This window comes from Olea europaea, chromosome 11, assembly GCF_002742605.1.
Source record: "Olea europaea var. sylvestris chromosome 11, O_europaea_v1, whole genome shotgun sequence".
NCBI lineage: Eukaryota > Viridiplantae > Streptophyta > Magnoliopsida > Lamiales > Oleaceae > Olea > Olea europaea.
Genome location: NC_036247.1, coordinates 10,010,303 through 10,025,159, shown reverse-complemented (window position 1 = coordinate 10,025,159; position 14,857 = coordinate 10,010,303). Strand labels below are relative to the sequence as shown.

The 14,857-nt window shown below is 36.0% G+C and overlaps 2 protein-coding genes across 3 annotated transcripts; both read left to right on the top strand.

The window, feature by feature from the left end:
* The first annotated feature begins 328 nt into the window (after positions 1 to 328).
* LOC111403311 (ACT domain-containing protein ACR4-like) lies at positions 329 to 3,825 on the top strand. 2 transcript variants are annotated; one of them, XM_023031762.1, is made up of 8 exons: positions 329 to 601; positions 1,182 to 1,245; positions 1,332 to 1,377; positions 1,493 to 1,607; positions 1,698 to 1,765; positions 1,853 to 2,446; positions 2,657 to 2,761; positions 3,107 to 3,825. In XM_023031762.1, exons 1-8 carry the CDS (start codon positions 598 to 600, stop codon positions 3,446 to 3,448), a joined length of 1,338 nt encoding a protein of 445 aa, XP_022887530.1. In that variant the 5' UTR covers positions 329 to 597; the 3' UTR covers positions 3,449 to 3,825. The 2 variants fall into 2 exon arrangements, with proteins under 2 accessions (XP_022887530.1, XP_022887529.1); XM_023031761.1 differs by having other exon boundaries at positions 330 to 601; positions 1,176 to 1,245.
* A 6,387-nt stretch (positions 3,826 to 10,212) lies between these two features.
* On the top strand, positions 10,213 to 11,252 carry LOC111404442. Its single transcript, XM_023033249.1, has 3 exons — positions 10,213 to 10,281; positions 10,336 to 10,788; positions 10,953 to 11,252. Exons 1-3 carry the CDS (start codon positions 10,213 to 10,215, stop codon positions 11,250 to 11,252), a joined length of 822 nt encoding a protein of 273 aa, XP_022889017.1.
* The last annotated feature ends 3,605 nt before the right edge of the window (positions 11,253 to 14,857 follow it).

Genomic DNA, 14,857 nt, shown 5'->3' with positions numbered 1-14,857 from the left:
ATACCGAAAACAGTTGATTTAGCGCCTTATTAGAAAAGCCCGTGCGGACAGCATCGACATCTGCAAAATAAGCCAACCCCACCCAACCCCGTCCCTTTCTTCTTCTTCTCTCCCCTCCCATCAACCTTGGAGATTTTTACTGTTCCACTTCCATCACGTGGCTGTAAAAATTACTGCAGTGTGAAAATCTGATTCATCCTTACGGTGCACGTTAGAACACCCCACCTGTTATGAGCCTAAAAAAATACAGGGTCCACGGTCCACCGTTACATATTAGTATAATCAACCCATTCCCTTCTTTTCTCGTTTCTGGGAACTTTCCTTTTTTGTAGAAAAAACCTCAATTTTCCAAAGAGAAGCTCAAATTAGAATACTCAAAAAACTCCAAATTAAAATAAGAATTTACACATTATATATACAAACAGAAGATATACAAATTGAGGAGGGAGAAGGGAGTCTTTTTCTGTGTTGGGCTATTTATAAAATACTTTTATCTATATAAAGGGTTGCCAATTGCCATAGCATAGAGCTGTACTAAAGAGTCTATATTGAGAAAAGAGAATCAAAAGAATCTTGGTGTCCAGGTCAAAAATTTTAATGGGTATGTATCATTTTTTTGCTTCTTTTATTTCTCACTTTACTTTTCTGTCAATTTTTGGCTCCTCGAGTAATTTGTTGGCTTTTTTTTGTTCAAGTTTTGGCTCATAGTTTGTTAGTACAGTTTGTTGATCTGTTTTTTTTTCTGGGTTGTGTCCAGGCTGTGATTTGTTTTGATATCTGTGCTTGTTTCTCACGCTTGTGGGTGTTATGCGCTGTTAACACTTTGTCTTCAAATGGTTTGATGGGCTATGGTTCCCACACAGACACAGAGCCCCACCAGACCACACAATATACAGAGTGCGGGTCGGGGGGGAGCTTCTTTTTCTTGTGTTTTAAGCCTTCTTAGTTGGCTGGCTTTCTTGGTGTCTAGAGGTCATTTTAGATTTCTAGTCCCTATTTCAAATCTCAAAATTATTTTATTATTCAGTTTTATTTTATCTTCGCCTTCTTCTATACTCTATATTTGAGTATCTTCTTTGTGATTGGTTGTGGTGATTCGGTTCTCTTTCTGAAAGATAAAATTAATATTGGCTTGATCTGAGTTTTCGCTTTTTCTTGTTTTTCCCTTTCGGAAGCTTCAGTAAGTTATTCACAGAATATGGATGATGAATATGAGAAATTCATCAGGAGAATGAACCCTCCCAGGTACCTATTTTCTTATATCTGCTAATGTATGTATGATTTGATCCAATTTTATAGCAATTATTTAATCCAATTTCGCTTGTTGTCAGAGTTGTAATTGATAATGAATCCTGCAAAAATGCCACTGTTATTCAGGTATGCACCTTGTTTATATCTTTTGCAGTTTACTCCAGATATCTCAAGACTTATGGGATTTTTCAAATTTTTGTAATTTTTAAGTTTCATATCCTGTCCTTGTTCTCTTATGTAGGTGGACAGTGCTAATAAACATGGAATACTTTTGGAAGTTGTACAAGTCCTTACTGATCTTAATCTTATGATATCTAAAGCTTATATTTGTTCTGATGGAGGATGGTTCATGGACGGTAATAATATTTATATTATACCCCGTAAAAATATCTATATACCAGTAGTTGTTGGATATAGTTGTCAACCCGTTTATTTTTCTCGGGCAGTTTTCAATGTCACCGACAAAGATGGAAACAAGATAACAGATGAAGCGAGTCTGGATTATATCCAGAAGGTGAGATGTGTTAAATTTCACAGTATTATTAACTTTCTGTTTGCATATATTTGCAAAAAAAAATGATATTTTTGTATTCGTTTGCAGTCACTTGGTCCCGATTCTTGCTTTGCATCTTCTATGAGACGATCTGTCGGGGTGATGTCCGGAATGGACCACACGGCAATTGAGTTAATAGGAAGTGATAGACCGGGACTGCTTTCAGAAGTGAGTGCTGTTCTCACCCACCTCAAATGCAATGTGGTGAATGCTGAGGTGTGGACTCATAATACCCGAGCAGCAGCTGTTATGCAAGTAACTGATGAAGAAACCGGGGGTGCAATTGCTGATCCCGAAAGGCTAGCCATGGTTAAGCGCCTTTTATGTAATGTACTTAAGGGAACTAACAAATCCCGGGAAGCTAAGACCGTGGTATCTCACGGCGTCACTCATACTGAGAGAAGGCTTCACCAGATGATGTTTGCGGACCGAGACTATGAAGGGATGGGTGAAAGTGCCATGGAGGAAAAAGAAAGGCCGAATGTAAATGTTACTAATTGGCACGACAAGGACTACTCAGTGGTCACCATTCGGTGCAAGGATAGGCCAAAACTTCTCTTTGATATAGTCTGCACTTTGACAGACATGCAGTATGTGGTTTTCCATGGAAATGTTGATGCCGAGGGGCCGGAAGCATATCTGGTATCTGATTTTTTTAATGGATATGATATGCATATGCTCGGTTGTGTGGAGCTAAATTTTATTGTTCACTTATCCCTTTTAGTGCACACTGAGGGTGAACCACTATATACAAAACCGCGTGTTTTTGTGTTTTTATTTTTTCGTTTCGTTAATTTTCACTCTCTGGATTGGGAGTAGGGCTTGATCCCCCTTTCGTGTTTGCATTTGAAGGAATACTGTATGAGACACGTTGATGGATCTCCAGTGAAATCAGATGCAGAGAGGGAAAGGGTGATTCAGTGTCTTGAAGCAGCAATCGAAAGAAGAGTATCTGAAGTAAGAACCTATGCAATTTTTCATCCAAAAAATTCGTATGGTTCTGAATGGAAGTTGCAACCGTACTTATTTGTATACGATCCACTTAAGAACAAAAAAGGAAATATAGTTTAAAAAATTAGTGGCTCCAATCGTTATTTTCAAGTCGGCCGATTGTTTTGTTTTCACTTTTGTCTCACTATGTTCTCATAAGATGATTCTTAAACATATTAGAGATGCATATGTCATCTAATGATGACCTATTATGTCTGATTGATTTTATTTGCGGCATTTTGCTTAGTTTTCTATGTTCCGATAGTGGCTTCGAGCAGGAATTTCAATGGAATTTGTTTCTTTTCTCATCAGGGGTTGAAGTTAGAATTGTGCACAGCTGATAGAGTCGGGCTACTGTCTGATGTAACTCGAATCTTCCGAGAAAATAGCCTTACTGTATCTCGAGCTGAAGTGACAACAAAAGATGGCAAAGCCGTTAATACATTCTATGTTCGTGATACATCTGGATATCCGGTTGATCCAAAGATCATAGATTCTATTCGGCGAACAATTGGGCAGACTATACTCCAAGTAAAGGGCTGCCCGGAAGAGTTGAATCAAGTTCCCCATGAATCTCCGACCAGGTTCCTCTTTAGCGGCCTCTTCAAATCCCGATCCTTCTGCAACTTTGGCTTGGTTAGATCCTACTCGTGAAGCTCTGAGGGTAATGCACGACCTCTGTAAATTCCGAATCCCTCTATGGCAACTGACTTTGATCCAGATCCTCTCGTCCAAAGTTTGTCACATGCATCTATTTCTTTACGGCATGTTTGATAAGTTAGAATAGATAACACTGGACGATAGTTTGGAAGTAAAAGTGTTCATTGTATTGTCTAATCTTATCTCCTACTGCATGCTAGACATGCACTTAGCGTCTGTATATATGCCTTATATGTTCGTGTTATGTTCATTTGTTATGAATTAGGTTCGACAGGGTTGGACTGATGAAAGCTGAATTAGTGTTTGAATCATGTACAGAACTAAATGCCTTCTTCTAATTACTCCCATCAGTCAACTGGCCTTTTAATTTATCTCTATTAATACATGAGCTGTATTTGTCCTTCAATATGAGAATCAAGATTCGCTTTTGGCTTTTATTTTTATTTTTTTCCTACAAGTTGAAGGATCTTAGTAAATGTAGATAAGGGTCAAATAGCAAAGTGACATCGAGCTGGAAACGTAGTATAGTAGAGAAACGATGTCATCAAACACGCACACATCTTCTAAATGGGCTATCAATCTTTGACTGGCCAGTCTCCTCCATGGTTGGCCGTGGGGCCGGCGGCTAGCTAATTTTGGTCATGATCTTATTATAATTATGATTTAGCGGGACTTGAGGAGCACTTTTTAACTGCCAGAAAGGGACATGTGAATAGAAATTTTGGCCGGTGCAATCTTTTATCAGTTGAATTTTTGAATTCTTGGTGCTTTCGTGCCTTACTTGAATTCCTCGATCACATCTAGGGAATTGTTATTCAAGGAATATTGCTTGACAGTAAAGCAAAACGGTTTCATTTCAAACGTGTTTTCATGATTATGGAGACATGTTTGGTACATGAGCGGATGAGTACTATCCTTAAGCTCTACACTCTAATGCATTGCTGAGAGGTATATTTACGAGACTTGTAACAGTATTGTCAAGACTAGACGGGAGTGGCCTAATCAACTTGAAAAATAAGGTAATAGTCTAAAAACTGGTCTGATTATAGGTAAAACTCGAAAATTTGGAAATCATTAAGATGACCTCCGAATTGTCTGGTTCTCCACCAAACCCAATTAGTTATCTTCCAAAATATTTATTTTCATCTATTTATTAAATATTTTAACCCCAGTCGAATCTCTATTCGAATTTTTGATCCTTACCTTTTATATTTTTCGGTTGAAGTATATGACTTGGATCAACAAGAAATTACATTGAATAGACTGGTTACTATTTTGATCAGATGAGCACCCAATCTCCCACGTTGAATGTACAGAAGTTTGTACCTTCTTTTGTTTTCCTCTTGACCTTTTTCTTTTCCTTTTCCATCCATTGAAGTGGCCCAACTTTGGTTCATAAAAAGGGTTCATACAATTTCTTTTTTATCAGTATTGCAGAAAGGGTGCTATTGCCTAACTAAAAACCCAAATATATGCAATTAAATAAAAGGACTTGTTTGGGTTGATGGGATCTAATTCCTCTTCGAGTCTAAGGCTCATCAATATTCTTGTCGCCATCTATACCACTTGTATTATCTTTATTGGTAGGTGCCCGATTGATTATTGGTGAGGTGGAGTGGGGTGGGGTGGTGCCACTTGCCGTTTCCCCATCCCTCTTTGCATTTGTTGGAGGAAATAGGGGTAGATGGCTTCTTGACCATTACAATTTTCCAAAATGGTCGTTGATTGTAAAAAGAAAACGAAAAACCATTAAAACCAATGAAAACAATGAAAATCTATTTTTGTCCTCACATCGACCTAAAGAGTGAAAAAAGAGGAAGTTCATGTAGCAAAACCGCCGCTTGTAAGCAAGGAAAACCGACGACCCAAATCGGAGCTCTCCATTTATGCGAAGAACGTAAGCTTTGAAACTCTTGTCTACTTGTTGCCATTAATAATGGATTTCTTGAATTGTTTAGGGTTTATTTGTTGAAAATTCAGTTAAAAAATAGTTGTAGAACATAAATAATTAATAGATTTTCTTGTTTATTGGTATTTATGTGGGCGGAGATCGCAACATAAATAATTAATGGGGTTTCTTGTTTATTGGTGTTTATGGTGGCGGAGATCGCCATTGCAGCCTGTAACGAAGCAGGTGGTGTCCAGGCCGCCCAAACCCTGGGCCGTCTGGAACTGGCCCTTTTTTTAATTTAATTGAACTGTTTTTTAATTTTGTTTTATTTAAAATATAAACAATTGAAATAAATAATGAACATTTAAATAATAAATAAATAATTTAAATAACAAATAAATATCAAAAATAAAAATAAGTAATTAAAATTTAAATAAAAAATTGAAATAAATGTCTAACATTTAAAATAAACAATGAAATATTCAATTAAGAAGTAAAATAAATATTAAATAAACAACTTATCAAATAAAATAAATAATTAAATATTTACGATTAAATGTTCAATAAATAATTTAAATAACCAATAAATATAAATAATTAAAACAAATAATTTAAATAAACAATTGCAATAAATAATAAAAATTAAGCATTCAATAAACAATTAAAATAAATGTTAAGTAAACAATTAAACAATTAAAATAGATAATTGAAATAAACAATTGAAATAAATAATGAACATTATAAATAAACAATTTCAATCAAACAATAATCATAATATAAATAAATAATTTAAATAATAAATAAACATAAATAATCAAAATAAGTAATTTAAATAAGTAATTAAAATTTAAAAAAAATTAAAATAAATATCTAACATTTAAAATCAATAATTAAATATTTATGTTTAAATGTTTAATAAATAATTTAAATAACCAATAAATATAAATAATTAAAACAAATAATTTAAACAAACAATTGAAACAAATAATAAAAAATTAAGCATTCAATAAACAATTAAAATAAATGTTAAATAAACAACTAAACAATTTAAAAAATAATTTAAATAAATGTTTAAATGTTCAATAAATAATTAAAGCAAATAAACAATTGAAATAAATAATAAAGAATGAACATGTAATAAACAATTAAAATAAATGTTAAATAAACTATTAAACAATTAAAATAAATAATTTTACAAAAATTATTTTTTCGCTTTTTATAATTTGTTGTTCAATATTTAATTACGCTCATTTTCTTTATTTCATTATCTATTCTTTCTTGTGTATATTAGTTACAGTTCGGTTAGTTTAAATTTTGTAATATTACGTTTTATTCATTTTCAATTAACAATGTTCTAACATTTGAAATTTTACAGGATGGATTGCCATTTGGACGTCGCCATGAGATAGATTCCTGGAAAAGTTACGTCAAACTGTAACTTTGCTAGCTTTACATTAGTATTGGATTCGTTGGACGAGGAGCACGTGGAGATATTACGTCGATCTTGCTTATGACCCCTGTATTCATTGCGCTTTGTACAGTTTTCTGGGCTATTGCTCAATTCATTACTATGTCGACTGCTTAAACTAGTTAACGGAGATGCCCTCTACTTTGATTTTGAGGGCACGCTTGCTACATTTGCCATGTTCGAGTTTGCCCTCAAATCGGATTGAGATGTACGGGCAAAGAAGCAGCGATGACCCGTATTCTGACAAACAAGAGGTTGTTAAATGATTATTTTAATGGACACTGATAAATGTATTTTATACACTTATTTTATTCATTAAATTAGAGTAATTTTTGTTATTTAGGATGAATTGACGCTTAATTTCATACATATTTCGTTTGTTAGGTGTAACTCGAGGCAAAACAATGAAATTGGACAGAAGAGCAGGAAATTTGCTAACTTGGGCCTAATCAAAAGTTGATTTGAACATGATGTTAATGATTGAAGAAGAGCACGAGGCAATTAAATGGTGTTAGAAGATGTCAGATATGGATCAAAAGGAACGAGGAACGAAGAATGAAGTATAGGGACCAAAGTGTAATACATGGAAAAATTTCATAACGGCGCGCGCGCAAGGGGTTGAATTTCATAAGCAGAACGTAGAACCAATAGGCGGTGCGCACGCAAGAAAATATACCCCTTGTGCGGGCAGATTTCTTTTTTGACACAAACCCTTATGGAAACAAAATTCATCATACTATTTAATGTAGGGCGACGACCAGAACGCCTCCTTTTTCTTCTGGACAACAAAAAAGAAGCTTGCAAGGAGAGAAAATCTAAGAGGCAAAAATCAAGAATAATTGCAAGAAGATTGATGACAATTGGGGGAAGAATTCACGTAACACAATTAGTTTTTGAGATCTAGGGCTTGACGTAACCTATTTGAGACATGTTTTGATTCCAATACAGTTATTTCCTTTGATTTTCCTGAAATTTATTTATGTTGTTCTTGCTTAATACTTTCAATTGTCTGATCAATAATTAAATGATTTAATGCTTTAAGTTTGTTGCTCGAGAGAGAGAGAAATTTAGGCGTGATTTAAAGAATGACATAACCTAGAATTCGTAGGTTTCGAGAGAAAGTACGAATCTTTGAGGCCAATTCATTTCAAGAATCAGATGTTTGATAATTTCTATATTTTTAATTCAGAATAGAGATATTGGGGGTTAAAATATAGAGATAAATTCTATTTGGCGCTCGAGAGAGGGAATAAAATTAATTTAGGATTCTTCCCTATAAATTAGGAAAGGAATTGATGGAAATAGCTATAGAGATTGAAAAACATCGTTAAGAATATGTTGAAATCATTCCCTAGGCATTCGTACATTTGATAAAATTTTTAGAGATTGCTCCACTTTACTTGCACTCTTTAATCCAGATATTTTAGTTTAATATAAAATCATCCATTTAACATTTGATTGTCTAAATAAAGTGAAAAGTCAAAATCATTATAGTACTCCATAGGATTCAATTATCATTTCCTGTGGGTTCGACACTTTTTATTTAATCAATATACTACAAAATTTAACACCGTACACGTGCGATAAAATCACCTTACATAAAACACGTGCCAAGTTTTTGGCGCCGTTGCCGGGGATTGATTCATTTGAATTCGATTGATATTATTACCAATTGGCTTTCATTTTAATTGGAATTTCTATCTTAACTTTAATTTTAATTTTTATTTATTTATTTTACTTGTGTTTATTTCTAATAGCTCATTTGTTTTTATTTTCAGCTGTTTATGCGAAGAGCGAGAAATCTTGACTTACTACCTATTGATCCTGAACAAGAACGTACATTCCACTTTCTAAGGGGTATACAGAGAGGCGAACGTGAAATTATGGCAAAACAGGAGGCAAGAGCAGCTAATGAAGATAATCAATAAGGAGCTATTCGTGACTACGTCAGATCCCTTGTCAATGATAATTACTCCGGCATCACACGCCCAGCTATTGCTGCAAAAAAATTTCGAGTTTAAGCTAGGACTTATACATATGGTGCAGCAAAATCAATTTGGAGAAGGTCCAACAGAGGACCCAAATGCTCTCCTGGGCTCATTTCTGGAAATTTGTGGTACGGTGAAAATGAACGGGGTTACTGAAGACGTAATCAAACTCCGTCTACTCTCTTTCTCCTTGAGGGATAAGGCAAAAGCCTGGTTCCAGTCATTACCATACGGGTCAATCACAACTTGGGATGACTTGGCTCAGAAATTTCTTAACAAGTACTTTCCACTGTCCAAATCAACTCAACTTCGAAGTGAAATTGGTCAGTTTCGACAACTTGACTTCGAACCATTTTTTGAAGCTTGGGAAAGATTCAAAGACCTCCTTAGAAGATGTCCTCAACATGGATTTCGAAGCTAGATGCAGATTGAAATATTCTACAATGGATTAAATGGGTAGACAAGAACTGTAGTAGATGCAGTTGCGAGAGGGACTTTAATGGCTAAAACAGCAGATGTAGCATACTCCTTATTGGATGACATAGCCACAAATAGTTACCAATGGCCAAGCGAGAGGTCAAGTGTAAAGAGAGTAACATGACTTCCCATCACAGCATTAGCAGCTCAGGTTTCATCACTCACAAATCAGATAGCAACACTTACCACTCAAGGAAACCAACAGAAAGTAGATTCAATTATTGCTGCCTCTTCATCACCCCAGGGAATAGAGATAGCAAATGAGCAAGCTCAATATGTCAACAACAGGAACTACAATCAAAGAGGAAACTACCCTTCTAATCACTATCATCCTGGGTTGAGAAATCATGAAAATCTATCTTATGGCAACTACAGAAACACACTTCAACCTTCACCTGGATTCAACACTCAGAATTCTGAAGGGAAGCCATCCTTGGGACCTTTATCTTTGAAACAAGATCGCACTTCAACAAGGATGAGTCATGTTTAGACAACATCGAAACACGTGTCCAATATGGGAGCTACGATGAAGAATCTTGAAGTTCAAATTGGTCAGTTGGTTACATCAATGAAATGTCAGCAATAGGGAAAATTTCCAAGTGATACGGAAGTCAACTCGAAAGAACACTGTAAAGCTATTGTATTGAGGAGTGGCAAGCAAGCTGGAGGAATCGGACCCACAGATTAAAGCATTTCCACACCTGACAAGGAAAAAGAACAAGTAGCTGCAAAGCAAGAAAATCAGGCCAAGGGAACACAAAAGGCTCACAGACCGTATTCCATATTATTCCCTGACAACCCACCAGTCATCAAACCAGCACTTCCATTCCCACAATGTTTTCAAAAGAAAAAATTTGATGATCAATTTGCTAAATTTTTGGAAATCTTCAAGAAAATTCACATTAATATTCTTTTTGCAGATGTTTTGGAACAAATGTCGAACTACGCGAAGTTTATGAAGGAAGTGATATCAAAGAAACGGAAGTTAGAGGAGTATGAAACAGTAAAATTGAAAGAAGAATGCAGTGCTATCCTTTAAAAGAAACTTCCCCAAAAGAGAAAAGATATAGGCAGTTTCACTATTCCTTGCACCATTGAAAACTCCTCTTTTGACAAAGCCCTCTGTGATCTTGGAGCAAGCATCAACCTGATGCCTTTATCAGTGTTCAAAAAGTTAGGCCTTGAGGAAGTCAAGCCAACAACAGTGATTCCACAAGTAGCTGATAGATCCCTCACATACCCCCGAGGGATTATTGAAGACGTGTTAGTAAAGGTCGACAAATTTATCTTCCCAGCTGATTTTGTTGTATTAGATATGGAAGAAGATCAGAAAAACCCATTGATCTTAGGTAGGCCATTTTTAGCAACAAGAAGAGCATTGATTAATGTACAAGAAGGGCATCTAACATTAAGAGTGAATGAAGAAGAAGCGAGATTCAACATTTACCAAGCAATGAAGTACGCAGATGACACTGACACTTGCCATATAATTGACTTCATTGATTCTGCTGTGAGAAAAGAACAATTATGCATTGAAGACCCCTTGGAATAGTGTATATTTTCAGTGCAACAAATGATGACGTAAAAACTTTTGAAAGGTACACAGGAAGCAAGGATTTAGTTGATTGCATATTGGCTCTTGAATCTGCACCAATTGAGGACAACCCATCGTAGTGCAAAGATATTAAGCAGTTAGTGGGATCAGATGATAAAGAGAGTAATGTAAGCAGCAAAATTGAATTGAAGCAATTACCAAATCACCTTCGCTATACATTCTTGGAGGACAATTCTAAATCTCCAGTTATCATTTCTTCATCACTCACAAGGGATGAAGAAGACAGATTATTGAAAGTGTTAAGGGAACACAAGGCTACTTTGGGATGGTCTATAGCTGACATCAAGGGAATAAGTCCTACAATTTGCAAGCATAAAATTCTCGCGGAAGATTTATACAAGCCATCCATTGAACATTAGAGAATGTTAAACCCAACCATGAAAGTAGTTCGAGCGGAGATATTAAAGCTACTAAAGACGGGGATTATATTTGCTATTTCAGATAGTGAATGGGTTAGTCCAGTACAGGTAGTAGCAAAGAAAGGTGGGATGAAAGTAGTTAAGAACGATAATAATGAGCTAATTCCAACAAGAACAATAACTGACTGGAGGGTATGTATTGATTACAGGAAGCTGAACAAAGCAACTAGAAAGGACCATTTTCTTTTCCCGTTCATTGATCAAATGTTGGATAGATTAGCGGGCTACTCTCACTATTGTTTCCTTGATGGGTACTCGGACTACAATCAAATTGCAATAGCACCAGAAGATCAGGAAAAGACAATATTCACCTGCCCTTATAGAACTTTTGCCTACAGACGGATGCCATTTGGACTATGCAATGCACCGGCTACTTTTCAAAAATGCATGATGGTGATTTTTACAGACATGGTGGAGGACATCATGGAGGTATTTATGGATGATTTTTCTGTGTTTGCACTTCTTTTGATAACTGTCTGCATAATCTCTCGTTAGTGTTGCAACGCTGTAAGGAAAAGAACTTGGTTCTTAATTGGGAAAAATGCCACTTCATGGTACAAGAATGAATTGTGCTAGGCCACCATGTTTTAGCAAAAGGGCTTGAAGTTGGCAGGGCAAAAATTGATACAATAGCAAAGCTACCACCACCCACCAATGTCAAGGGCATTTGAAGTTTTTTGGGTCACGCTGGATTCTATAGGAGATTTATCCAAAACTTCTCAAAAGTAGCTAAACCCTTATGCAACCTGTTGGGGAAGGACACAACATTCGTGTTTGATAAAAACTGCTTAAAGGCATTTGAAACAATAAAGGAAAAACTAGTTACTGCTCCAGTGATGGTATACCACTTGGGATCAGCCGTTTGAAGTTATGTGTGATGCTAGTGACTATTCAGTAGGGGCGATTTTAGGACAAAGGCGTGATAAGATATTCTAGGCAATCCACTATGCTAGAAAAACCCTTAATTGAGCTCAACTAAACTACACAACAGAAAAGGAGATGTTAGCGGTAGTTTTTGTATGTGACAAATTCAGATCCAGACAAATTCAGATCCTATCTCATTGGAACCAAAATGATCATTTACACTGACATGCTACAATTCGATATCTATTTGAGAAAAAAGATGCCAAGCCACGTCTAATTCGATGGGTACTACTACTACCAGAGTTTGATATAGAGATTCGAGATAAGAAATGTAGTGAGAATATCGTTGCAGATCATCTCTCATGATTAGAGAATGAAAAGGTGGTGGCTGAGAGTCAAATTTGAGAGACTTTTCCTGACGAGTTCTTGTTAGCGGTGTCATCAAAGATCCTATGGTATGCTGATTTTGTTAACTATTTGGTATCTAGAAGATTGCCACCTGACTGGACCTCCCATCTAAAGAAGAAATTCCTACACGATGTCAAGTCATATTTATGGGATGATCCGATACTCTTCAAGAGGTACGTGGATAGAATAATCAGGCGATGTGTCCCTATGGAAGAGACACGAATTATTATGGAGCGTTGTCATTCCTTACCTTATGGAGGTCATTTCGGTCCTACACGCACGACTTCCAAAGTGTTACAATCTGGATTATATTGGCCAAACCTGTTCAAAGATTGTTATGCTTTTGTGAAGATATGTGATGATTGTCAGTGTACTGGAAACATTTCAAGACATCATGAGCTGTTACTAACTAATATGCTTGAGGTGAAGTTATTTGACGTATGGGGTATAGACTTCATGGGTCTGTTTTCGCCATTCTTCGGTCAGGTATACATACTTCTTGCAGTGGACTATGTATCCAAATGGGTTGAAGCCATTGCCACACCAATAAATGATGCAAAGATAGTTTTGAAGTTTCTACATAAACATATCTTCACTCGTTTTGGCACGCCTAGGGCGATAGTAAGTGATGAATGTACACATTTTTGCAATAAGTTGATCGATTCTCTTTTGGCTAAATACGATGTCAAGCACAAATTGGCACTTGGTTATCACTCACAATCAAATGGGCAAACAGAGGTATCCAACAGAGAAATTAAGGAGATTTTGGAAAAGACAGTCAATACTAACCGTAAGGACTGGTCCCTCAAACTAAATGATGCTCTTTGAGCATACTAAACTGCCTTTAAAACACCAATTGGAATGTCACCCTATCGTCTGGTATTCAAAAAAGCTTGTCATCTACTGGTGAAATTGGAGTATAGAGCTTACTGGACTGTGAAGAAGTTGAATTTGGATATGAAATTGGTCGGGTTACAACGCTTATTGCAGCTAGATGAATTAGAGGAATTTCAGAATGATGCCTAAAAAAATGCAAAAATATACAAGGAACGAACAAAAATGTGGCATGAAAAGAGAATCTTAAGGAGGGAATTCAAGCCAGAAGAACAAGTCCTTTTATTTAACTCTCGTTTGAGACTCTTTCTGGACAAGCTTAAATCACAGTGGTCGAGACCGTTTATGATTCGTAAGGTATTCCCTTATGGTGCAATGGAGCTAGTGAGCAAGGATGGGTCTACCTTCCTAGCAAATGGACAATGCCTTAAGCATTTCTATGGAGGGGAGAACCGAGATGTGGAAGAAACTATCCTCAAAGAACCCACTTAAATCCATATCCACGTCCAACTAAAGACATAAAAGAAGCGTTTCTTGGGAGGCAACCCAAGCTTTCTTCCCTTTTATTTATTTTATTTATTTTCTTCTTATTATTATTTTAATTTATGATAGTTCAGTTTATTTTATAGTATTTAGGAACCATGATCCATAGCCCTAAGATCTCATAGTACTTCAGTTGGTTGTTATATTTTCGAGCTAAGTAACATTTGTTCCAGGTATTCAACATTTACAATTTTATATGTAGGAACTTTACATCACAGAATACTCAAACCAACGGTAAAAGTAAGAAAATGAAGCAAACCTCATGTTTGGAGAAAGGTTCAAGGAATGTCAATTCACATTCAGCATGATTGTACCAAATTGTCACTGGCAATTCAAATAATTTAGGAAAGTTTTCCCTCCTTTATTCTAATTTCACATTGATGATATATATTTTTTAATTTTATTCTAAGTTTGGGGGTGGAAAAGAGAAATTGTCTATATGCCTAATTTAATTTTTCTGTTATTTTGTGTGTTGAGCGTATGTTTAAAAAAAAAAACCAATTTAAGCTAGTGCACGAGCTCCAGCTTGTGGCCTCAAATGTGCGAGGCCACTCTCAAAACGAGCAGGGGCTAAAACGCCCCAGCCCCGCGTGTGACTAACATAGTCGGGCTCACGCGCGACTGCTCGTTGGTTGGGTTTTTAAAACCTAATGCAGGCCCTCATTTTCCACACAAAAAACATCATAAACCGGTACCTCTATCTCAACAATCTCCCCTGCTTCAACAAATTTTCACCTAACTTTGTATTGTTGCACTCTTCATCTTGGGGGGATTTCATGGAGCATGAGGGCTACCAAACACCAACCTATGTTGCTCCTTCATATTTGTTTTACTATTTCATATTACTAATTGTGTTTTTTCCAATGTGTTGACAGATATGACCCCAAAGCGAAAGA

What these genes read in the sequence shown, in the direction of transcription:
- LOC111403311 (XM_023031761.1), top strand. An exon ending in AAAATGCCACTGTTATTCAG is followed by an intron (nt 1,378 to 1,492) that starts GTATGCACCTTG and finishes TCTCTTATGTAG; the next exon opens with GTGGACAGTGCTAATAAACA. An exon ending in GTCTGGATTATATCCAGAAG is followed by an intron (nt 1,766 to 1,852) that starts GTGAGATGTGTT and finishes ATTCGTTTGCAG; the next exon opens with TCACTTGGTCCCGATTCTTG.
- LOC111404442 (XM_023033249.1), top strand. Translation starts at nt 10,213, where the DNA reads ATGTCGAACTACGCGAAGTTTATGAAGGAAGTGATATCAAAGAAACGG. An exon ending in AGTTAGAGGAGTATGAAACA is followed by an intron (nt 10,282 to 10,335) that starts GTAAAATTGAAA and finishes CTTCCCCAAAAG; the next exon opens with AGAAAAGATATAGGCAGTTT. An exon ending in TTGACTTCATTGATTCTGCT is followed by an intron (nt 10,789 to 10,952) that starts GTGAGAAAAGAA and finishes AACCCATCGTAG; the next exon opens with TGCAAAGATATTAAGCAGTT.